The sequence below is a fragment of the Mixophyes fleayi genome, chromosome 1 (assembly GCF_038048845.1).
Source record: "Mixophyes fleayi isolate aMixFle1 chromosome 1, aMixFle1.hap1, whole genome shotgun sequence".
NCBI classification, from domain to species: Eukaryota; Metazoa; Chordata; class Amphibia; order Anura; family Limnodynastidae; genus Mixophyes; species Mixophyes fleayi.
Genome location: NC_134402.1, coordinates 409,059,108 through 409,070,178, shown reverse-complemented (window position 1 = coordinate 409,070,178; position 11,071 = coordinate 409,059,108). Strand labels below are relative to the sequence as shown.

General features: G+C 41.5%; 1 protein-coding gene across 2 annotated transcripts in view; it reads right to left on the bottom strand.

Moving 5' to 3' along the window:
* Window positions 1-591: 591 nt before the first annotated feature.
* PDE8B (phosphodiesterase 8B) overlaps window positions 592-11,071 on the bottom strand; it is a 224,785-nt gene continuing 214,305 nt past the window's right edge. For both annotated transcript variants that reach the window (XM_075182192.1, XM_075182181.1), the window contains 3 exons: window positions 9,421-9,588; window positions 8,524-8,653; window positions 592-4,153 (listed from right to left, as the gene is read on the bottom strand). In XM_075182192.1, coding sequence (XP_075038293.1) covers window positions 4,038-4,153; window positions 8,524-8,653; window positions 9,421-9,588 — 414 coding nt within the window. In that variant the 3' untranslated portion in view covers window positions 592-4,037. The remainder of the gene's footprint in view (window positions 4,154-8,523; window positions 8,654-9,420; window positions 9,589-11,071) is intronic.

Below are 11,071 nucleotides of genomic sequence, written 5' to 3'. Positions count from 1 at the left end.
CACACTATTTTGTAAGTGTGCAGGGTGGGGGCGCTGATTTTGAAAATGTGCCGGGCGGGGGGCGCCGATTTTGTAAATGTGCCTAGGGCGCCACGGACCCTAGCACCGGCCCTGCACGGGTTAACTTGTATTGGAAATATGTGGTCTCGGTAACCACTTTGAATTGTGTGACAACATGCTGACAGCTAAGCGGAAGAGGCGGGCTACATACATAAGGCTGCAGAGGGTCAACACCTAAAATATATCAGCAAAATACAGAAGCAAACAAACTAAAACAGCTTTTTATGTGATTTATTTCTATCCATTTCTGAGTAGCATATCCTGTCCGTTCCTGCTTTCTGCATTGTCTTCCCCATCGGATGGTTTACAGATAATGATGTGAATCACCAGCCTCAACTTCATTTTCAGTTTATGGGGACAGAGATGGGCAAGTGTGTCAAATAATAATGCCACATTTAAAATATTTTATAAGGTAATAAACATATGAATGAATAAAAACTGTTAGCACTGGGCATAAAACTATTAGGTTTCCAAAGGGGTTGGCTTCCTCAAGACACTTTTTTTTTTTTTTTTTAAACCGTTCTTTATTTAGTTGGAGCATATTACAGGGCATTAAGAGACGACTGAGCACAATATTTATATTGTCATACTTGGCATGGCAAGTATGAGAATGGATCAATACAAGATGCCACCAAATGGTGACGGTTAGTACCTTGGACGCCTTTTTTTTTTTTATTGTCTTGTGCATGCCCTCCAGCAACTCTTACTAAATATATTGTTTGATTTTCCTGTTCTTCATTAAGGCCTTTATATCATTCAAGCAAATTTGTTTTTGTTTTTCATGGATACAACATCAATGGGCTATATCTCTGTGCGCTGCACACCGTTCTATCCACCGAGCTGTTCTGTGTTATAGCTAACGGCAATGAAAGTAAACTGCTTCATCTGGATGATAAGGAAACATATTTAGTAAACGTTGCCCCGGAACATGTTCATTGTAATAAATGAAAGTTTTGTGTCTGCCCTTGTAACTGAACGCCCAAAATGGGGCTTCATTGCAGATGCCACAGCCCCCTGCACATGCTCAGCAGAGGAGAGGCCTACAGAGGGGATGGAGAAGATTTGCTGAACCCCTAAATTTTTCTATGGGTCCCAACATTTGCAGGTTATACCACTGTTTCACACCCAATATACTACATATTTTGTGTTGTCTGCACACCATTACAGAACTTCTAAAATGTCAAAACTTCACTCAGGCAAGACATGCTCACTACAGTAACAGGATAATTGTATTAATATATAAGAAGAATGTCTGTAGCTCTCTACAAACCTCTTTGGAACAACGGCATTGATATTTTGCATTAATATGGTGACCACAGACAGTGTACAAAAATATTCCTTTGTGCCCAAAGGGGCATTGTAAGGTAGGCATTACTTAATGTCATTATATATGGCTGATTCTAACCTATTATTTTTACAGAGTACATTTTTACATTTTACACAAACATTAAAAAAACAATTACAACTTGTAACTCAATGAAACGCACAGAACCAAATGTTATTTAGAATATTTGGGTCAATCTTGCAGCTCTGTTTTTAAACACTGATAAATGACTACAAAAAAAATACAGTATGTGTCCTGCTCTCTTTACAAATTCAGACGTGTTTTTCTGAAATCATCAATAGAGCATTCCTAATTAAGCCTGAATGTCTACTGAACCCCATAGGCATGAGTATTCAATCAATGTCTGTGATCAGTAAACGCACATTCCCCTCTACGGTGAACTAAGAGTAGTAGAAATGGCTCCCCATAGCTTCATGTAGAATGGATGCTTACAGCTATAGGAATATACAAGGTAAAAAAATATTTTCCACATTGGAGATAAGCATCTATTCAATCACATGTCTCTAATATGTGTGTGAAAATGTACACATATAAATGCACCACAAGTCGTGCTCTATGTAAGGCTTATCTGTAATTCAGGAAAAAGCATGTAACATTTCATTTGTAACATAACATGTAAGGAATAAAACATTTTAAGATGTGACACAATGAAGTAACTTCTGTGCTTTATGATACAATACAGCAGTGATCAGATTTACATTAAGACTACAAGAAATATTCTTTGGCCATATAAATAGGCTGGATTTGAAGGATAATTCATTAATCAGAAGTTAGAAATCAGTTTGAGAATTCAAGACAGAGTAGAAGTAATTCATCAGAACAAACTGGTTTTGTGAACTGCTGGAGCAAAACATTTTGAGAACCATTTATTATTTATTTAGCTTACATATTTCTGTTTGGCAAGTTGGATCTCTTATGACCTATTTACTTCTTTTCTCAGGCTAGTGCCCCATAAGCATTACTGCAGAGGGCTCCTTACATCATATATAAGAATGTGTTCTGCACCTCTGTGGTGCCCACAAAACTGCAAGTTTACCCTATCTACTTTTAGCAGATGGTGAGTAATAAACAAAAAAAGTGTTAAATGTCTTGTGTTATCCTGAGTCTAGCCAATGTACTTCCCATAGAAAGAGAACCATGGCTTAGTCAACTAGAGACCAAATGTCTTGTGTGTCATCTATATCAACAACACAAACACATAATAAAAGAAAAATATAAATATGCTCACACCTTTCCCATATTAAGCGTATGTTTGGGGTGGAAAAAGTAGTGATTTCTTAGCCCTTTTAACACTGGATACAGAATATGTGTCCTCCAAATATAAAACCACACCGTAGGGTGGCATAAACATTTAATCTTCCAAGAGTAACAATATTATCTCAGTCCCTGCAGAAGTATTATAACTTATAGGGTTTCCGAATTTCTCCATAAGATCACTGTGACATAACTCTGCATTATGGGCTGACCCCCCCCTCCCCCTTCCCCATTAATTAGCTTAAATAAAACACTTGTACCTATTTGTTCTTCAGCAGCTTCTCCTCACTAAATGGGTATACCAATAGCAGATTACATATTGGATGGTCTGTGTACCCTACCAGTGGTGGAAGTGGGGGTGTATACGTTATGCCATATTCACCACTTCTCCTACTGCCTCCATTGTAAAACTATCACATTCCATTCACTTACATTTTGCATACCGCTACTTCTAAATTTCCACTTCAACCACTGTATCCTACCATATGTAAATTTGGTACAAGTAATCAATCCTTACCCTAACATATTAACATTGTGAGAAGGTTTTTTGCCCTATTTAGTAACCAGATGAACATTTCGGTTATACCAGCACTCCTGTAGTACATTGCCCGGGAGAGAGTGCAGTGAGTTATTAATACAACCTTTATTAGAACCTTAGCATAACTATTACTGATGTAATAACCCCGCTGATCAGTGTTTCACGATCACATGATGTAGATACGTCACTAACAGCTACTTTCAAATCTTTTGAGCAACAGTAAAAATAGCGTCAAGTCAGTAGGAGCAATAAACAGAAAACGTGTGGTTCTCCTATGGCAAGTGTAGGTGGCGCTCCTGAGTAACTGGCTGTTACGCGGTTGAATGTAGCCCTATTCACATGAAGTAGATCAGTAGTAATTCAGGAAGGAAAAGATCATTCACGGTTCCTTCCTCCACAAAACATATATAAAACTGTGTACAGTAGCTGGCATTGCACATGTACTACTGATATTGTTTAAAGGTCTTGTCCAATTTGAATTACTTTAAAAATTAGTCAAGATTAACAAAGCAATTAAAACTGATGATGCAATTCTGCAGTCCCAATTAATGAAACAATGATGAAAATATTATTGGAATAGCAGTTTGCCTGTGAATATTAGTGCCCGATGTAAAATCTCGTTAAAACCTAGAAATAAAAGCAAAGCTTCGGTCTGTTGTTAGTAATTCCCTTTTGATTCACATCCATGCCTTTATGTGCGCATCAACAGCCAACCTTCATCATGTCCCCGTGGTACATGTTCTCTGTCCACAGTTCAGAATACACCTTCCTCTTATTCTGAATTACGCCACAGGTAAATATTTCACAGTGCGGGTAGGTCGAGAGGTCACCAATCATCCTTCATTTGCTGCTGTCGGATGAGCACCTGAGACTCTTACACTTCAGCTCATCTAATGATTTCCAATACTTGTAGTTTTCTGTCAAGTGTTGTATGAGGTTGGGCAAATGTGCGAAAGCTAAGAAAGAAATAGGAAATGTAATTAGTGAAGACAGCTTTCTGGGATGCTAGGAACACTCTGCTCATTGACACTTAGAATTCTCACAGCCTAAAGTATATGTCACATATATATGTCACTAATCATGACAAGCAGCACTAGGACTAATTGTAGTCTCTTACTGAAAGGTATAGCCCAAAACCCATATCCATATAAATACATATTTTGTTTAAATATTCCTGCTGTAGAGGCCATCTTCACCAAGATATCATTCACCCGATCCATCTTGGCCATGGTACATTTTAATAAAGAGGCAAAATGGGCATTTGCCCTAGATCGACTGGGACAGAGACCACGCCAATACAATGGAGGAGCCTTGATAGGAGGCACCCATCATCATCATCGTTTATTTATATAGCGCCACTAATTCCACAGCGCTGTACAGAGAACTCACTCACATCAGTCCCTGCCCCATTGGAGCTTACAGTCTAAATTTCCTAGCACAGACACACACACACACACACACACACACACATACACACATACACACATACACACACAGACAGACAGACAGACTAGGGTCAATTTGACAGCAGCCAATTAACCTACCAGTATGGTTTTAGTCTATATAGAAGAAGGTCCTTTGTCAAGAACGTTGTTTCACTAAAGTGATTTGAAGAACTACCAGAGACTGCTACCCCCAGCTCTACGTCCTACTCTGGGAAAAGTGTTGGCCTAGAGCAGGGGCATAAGGGGCTGCTGGGGACGGGGGGTGGATTTAGGTGCAATTAGCATACTAAACACACTTTCTATCTGTTCCATTTCATGGGTGAACAGTGGGGAGAAGAATTTATTTATTTATTTTTGCTACAAGCTTTGAATAGCCATTAAGTAGAGGAGGATCTTTAAATTTATTGTATGCACCCTATATAGAAGTTGTAAATAAAAAACAGGAAAAACTATTTTTTTTTCTCAAGTGTAATATAAATATTTTAGTACCTTGACTAAGCTTTTAAAAAGGTGGGACGCTTAATAATTGCCAGGATTTGCTGTTGTCTTATATTTAAGAGTTTCTTTCATTGTGAGAAGTTAAGCTTAAACAAATGTGCTTTAAATGGAAGATGTGTGGAAAGTTTTCTTATGAGAAACTCAAAAAGAATTAAAGACTTTGTTCATTTGTAATTTTGGCTGCAAAGGAGATCATTAGTAAAGGACCAGTAAACTTTACAAAAACATTTTACCATTTTACCATTCATACACCCTTGTGCAGAGTTTCAGTAAGAGGCCCTTCCGGGGTAACATTGTTATGCCACAGCATCAGAGGTCCAAGGCTGTCCATCGTACAATTGTTGGTCAGGTTGGAAAGGCCGTCCAGTCTTTACATCAGGAGAGGGGGCATCAGAGTCTACGACCACAATACTGCACAGCTCCTGACAGACTGATGTGTGTCTAATGACAGCACACTGCTAACACTCTCCTTTACTGTACAGCTGTCATTACACATTGTCACAAGCCCAGCTGCCCTCCCTACTGGGTTAAAGACCATAAGAGGGGTGGATTAATATCCTGATCAGCCAGTGTGAATATACATGCTTGGCCATCCAGCTGAAGATGGGACTCAGAATGTTGCAGTTACCCCAGTAAGAGAAGGGCTTCTGTTTGAGACTCTGCACTGTAGGGGTTGGGGGTGGGGGGTATACATTCACAGTGACACGGGAGGCCGGAAAAAATCTTTTGCTCTGTTTTCTGGTCATTTCAGACCAAAAGTTTTTTGCTTCACAATGAAAATAAATTTTTGGGGAATTCATATGGTTTTTGGTTGTACCTTCCATTACCCTGTACCTTTCTACACATAGTGCTGCTCCTTGTTCTTGTATTTTTTAGTTGTTGTGGAGACCACAAACTTTGGCGAGCTGCCTACGGATCATGCAATGTCCATTTCAGACATACAGGGCCTCATGTAGTGGACAGAAATTGCATCCCAATAAAGACACATCTTATACAGGTATGTTGAGTTGGACACATCTAAGCGGATCGTCATCACTAACAGGTTGTTACATCAGTGATCGAGGACCCGCAAGTTTCCCGTCTCCTGACAGACGCATATGCATCTGCGTCTCAGTCTATATAAGGCACATTTGCTCCAACATGCCCCTTATATGCCCCTTCAATCCTTAGGGACTGAAAACATCCATTACAGGAAAATGTGACTCTACATACGGCCACAGATATAACTAATGCTTTGTGAAAATGCAATTTGCGTCAAACACTACATGAGTCCCACAATCTCACAATCTATAAAGGAAACATAAGCCAGTGGCACTGATTGTGAGTTCACTGATCATTTATTTTATATATATATATTTATGCACAGTGGCCTAGTGGTTAGCACTTCTGCCTCACAGCACTGGGGTCATGAGTTCGATTCCCAACCATGGCCTTATCTGTGTAGAGTTTGTATGTTCTCCCTGTGTTTGCGTGGGTTTCCTCCAGGTACTCCGGTTTCCTCCCACAGTCCAAAAACATACTGATAGGTTAATTGGCTGCTATCAAAATTGACCCTAGCCTCTCCCTCTCTGTCTGTCTGTGTCTGTGTGTGAATGTGTGTCTATATTAGGGAATTTAGACTGTAAGCTTCAATGGGGCAGGGACTGATGTGAATGAGTTCTCTGTACAGTGCTGCGGAATTAGTGGTGCTATATAAATAAATGATGATGATGATATATATATATATATATATATATATATATATATATATATACACATACACTATATGGGCAAAAAGTATTCGGACACTTGACCATTACACCAACAGGTGCTGCAATGACATTGTATTCAAATTCATATACTTTAATATGGAGTTGATCTCCCTTTTGCAGCAATAACAGCTTCCACTCTCCTTGGAAGGCTTCCCACAAGATGTTGGAGTGTTTCTGTGGGAATTTGTGCCCATTCAATCTGTAGAGCATTTATGAGGTCAGGCACTGATGTTGGACAAGAAAGCCTGGCTCGCAATCTCTGTTCCAGTTCATCCCAAAGGTGTTCGATAGGGTTGAGTTCAGGGCTCTGTGCGGGCCAGTCAAGTTCTTCCACACCGAACATCAAACCATGTTGTAGTCCTTGCTTTGTGCACTGGGGCACAGTCATGTTGGAATAAAAAAGGGCGTTCCTCAAACTATTGCCACAAAGTTGTAAGCATAGCATTGTTCAAAATGACTTGGTATGCTGAAGCATTAAGATTGCCCTTCACTGGAGATAAGGGACCTAGCCCAAACTCTGAAAAAAAGCCCCATACCATTATCCCTCCTCCACCAAACTTCTCAGTTGGCATGATGCAGTCAGACAGGTAACATTCTCCCAGCATCCGCCAAACCTAGACTCGTCCATCTGACTGCCAAATAGAGAAACGTGATTCCTCACTCCATATAACACGTTTCCACTGCTCCACAGTCCAGTGTCTGTGTGCTTTACAGTATTCCATCTGATGCTTGGCATTGGTCTTGGTGACGTGAGGCTTGCATGCAGCCATGGAAACCAATCCATCAAGCTCCCGCCGCACAGTTTTTGTGCTTATATTAATACCAGTGGAAGTTCGGAACTCTTCAGCTATGAAATCAGCAGTACGTTGGTAACTTTAACGCACCATGCGCCTTATCAGTCGTTGACCCCGCCCTGTGATTTTATGTGGTCTTCCGCTTCATGACTGAGTTGCTGTCCTAAACACTTCCACTTTTTAATAATAATACTTATAGTTGACCATGGAGTATCAAGCAGGGATGAAATCTCATGAACTGTCTTATTGCAAAGGTGACATCTTATCATAGTACCACGCTTGAAGTCACTGAGCTCTTCAGAATGACCTATTTTGTATCACAAATGTTTGCAAATGGAGAATCCATGCTAGGTGCTTGACTTTTTGCACCTCTGGCAAGGGGGTCTGATTGAAACACCTCAATTCAATATTCAATAATCAACAGATGTGGCCAAATAGTTTTGTGCCCATATAGTGTGTGTATAATATATATATATATATATATATATATATATATATATATATATATATATATATATTATCTAGGCAACATGTGCTTATGGCTGTTAGTTGTACGTCAACAATACTTATAGACCCACCTTCAAAATAAGACATATTCTCAGTTTTCAAGGTTTATATTACTTGCAGTCAATGAAGACTGAGCATGCAGATGTAATTTTAACTGTTTGCCTGATATATTACCGTAAACCTGCTCACATTTCTGAGTAGGGGTATAGCTTGTGTTGTACAAATGGTTAGCATCAAAATGCTATTTTCTATTTAGCTATAAAAAATCCCTGATATAGCTATTCTGCAATAAGATTTTTTTGTAAATGTTACAGGAGAAATGAGTCCTTACCATCCCATGCATCAAACATATCTGTGATAAAATAGTCTATGAATGATATCTGAGATTTAGGTATGCTACAGGTGTTCCGGTCAAATACTGGCATCACTACGGGCAAACCTTGTCTCTTCTCTTCGTCAGTCTGCAAAATAAGTGGAATCATTGACATGAATCAGATATAGCCCATTCGGCACACAGAATCAAAATGGCTAAATCTTCACGGTTTGTGATTTTAAAATCGAAGTCTAGATTTCAAGAGCTGAAACTCTTTAATATAGGCTTAAAAACACACTTACACACTTTTTTTTTTAACTACAAAACAAGGGAAAGCACTATCCATTAACAATGATATAATTGTCCGTTTTCTGCTATAAATGCATGATGGACAGCTTTTACCTACTGTGCCATGTATACCAACCATTCTTTGCCAACAACACTAAGAACAGTCTATTTACCAAATGGGCAACACAGACAATTGTATTTTCAAACAAAAATGCTTTAAAACTTGATTGTGTTTATTAAAGACCCGTGCATGTTGTAATCACCCTAAGATGGTAGCCAAGTCTCACAACCACCTTAGGGGCATATTCAATTAGGGTTCCGGTTCGCGGTAACGCGCGTTACCGCGAAAAGTGCGCGTTCTAGCCGGTACTACGGTACCGCAATAACGCGGATTTTCGTTCGCAACCCTATGGGCTGCGAACAAAAATCCATGTTATTGCGGTAACGTGGATTAAGTACGCGGCCCGTTCCGGCGCGATCCCGCGAACCGGAACCCTAATTGAATATGCCCCTTAATGTCTGTATGGGATCACCAAAGCTGCGTAAGTCTAAGGTTCCAGAAACATACATTGTTTAACTGAAAATGTGAATTAATCTGCAGAGAATCTGAAATAAAAGATAATATACCTGAGCAAAATACTCTTCCGAGATCCTTCCAGCCCATTCAATGCACAAGTCCAAAGGACGGCATGGGTTTGCCACATCTGCGCATTTAATCATCATACGCTTGATGAGTGTGCGGTTTTCAGGTGAGTTTCTGATGCTGGGTGGGCACTCACAGTCACTGCCCTCACACTGCAACACAAGCACTAAGTAACGTTAGTATACATTATTACGAACATTATTTTCTGTAAAGAGATATCAAATTAATATATTGCACAGTCTGCTGTACGGCATAAGAGAGAATGTAGATACAGAATGTACTAGACACACAGCTTAATTTCAGTGCATTTGCAAACAATGGCTACTGTAGCTGTATATTTTAATCAAAAGCTATAGCAAATTCATTGGCTCCCAGGTCAAAGCACCTAATCCATAACACAATAAACCACCAATCCATAAAACAATAAACTACCCAATCCATTACACCCGCGGTTCCTAAAGTGTGCGGGCCAGCCATAGAAAAAACAAACACATAAACTTACCAATCCGCGCGGCGCCGGGACATAGCATCCTCCTCTCTCACGCAGCTTGTCAGTGTCAAGCTGCGTGAGAGAGGAGGGGAGGATACTGGGTCCCGACGCCGCACGGATTGGTAACTTTATGTGTTTGTTTTTTCTATGGCTTGCGCGGGGCAGAGTGAGAGGGAACGCGAGAGAGGACAGAGGAGGGGGACATCGTGACAGAGGAGTGGGACATCGTGACAGAGGAGGGGGACAGCGTGAGATTGGGCAGAGGAGGGGGACATCGTGACAGAGGAGGGGGACAGCGTGAGAGAGGGCAGAGGAGTGGGACATCGTGACAGAGGAGGGGGACAGTGTGAGAGAGGGCAGAGGAGGGGGGACAGTGCGACAGAGGAGGGGGACAGTGTGAGAGAGGGCAGAGGAGGGGGACATCATGACAGAGGAGGGGGACAGCGTGAGAGAGGGCAGAGGAGTGGGACATTGCGACAGAGGAGGGGGACAGTGTGAGAGAGGGCAGAGGAGGGGGACATTGCGACAGAGGAGGGGGACAGTGTGAGAGAGGGCAGAGGAGGGGGACATCATGACAGAGGAGGGGGACAGCGTGAGAGAGGGCAGAGGAGGGGGACAGCGTGAGAGAGGGCAGAGGAAGAGGACATTGTGACAGAGGAGGGGGACAGCGTGAGAGAGGGCAGAGGAGGGGGACAGCGTGACGGGGCAGAGAGAGGGGGCAGCGTGGCAGAAGGGACAGCGTGAGAGAGGGCAGAGGGGGCAGCGTGGCAGAGGGCAGTGTGAGAGGGAGCAGAGGGGGCAGCATGGCAGAGGGGACAGCATGAGAGAGGGCAGAGGGGGCAGCATGGCAGAGGGGGCAGTGTGAGAGGGGGCAGCGTGTCTGGATGCAGAGGGGGCATTTTTGCATACAACAAAATGCCCCCTCAATTTCTCAACAATTGCTTTAACACTTCTCTGCATGGCTCCCTCACTTCTTATCTACTGACATCCCCACCATCATCATGGGTGATTTCAACATCCCTATTTCTAATCCACGTTCCAATGCTGCTTCCAAACTACTCTCTCTAACATCCTCACTTGACCTCTTCCAGTGGACTGAATCCGCTACTCATCAGGATGGCCACTGTCTTGATCTTGTTTTCTCT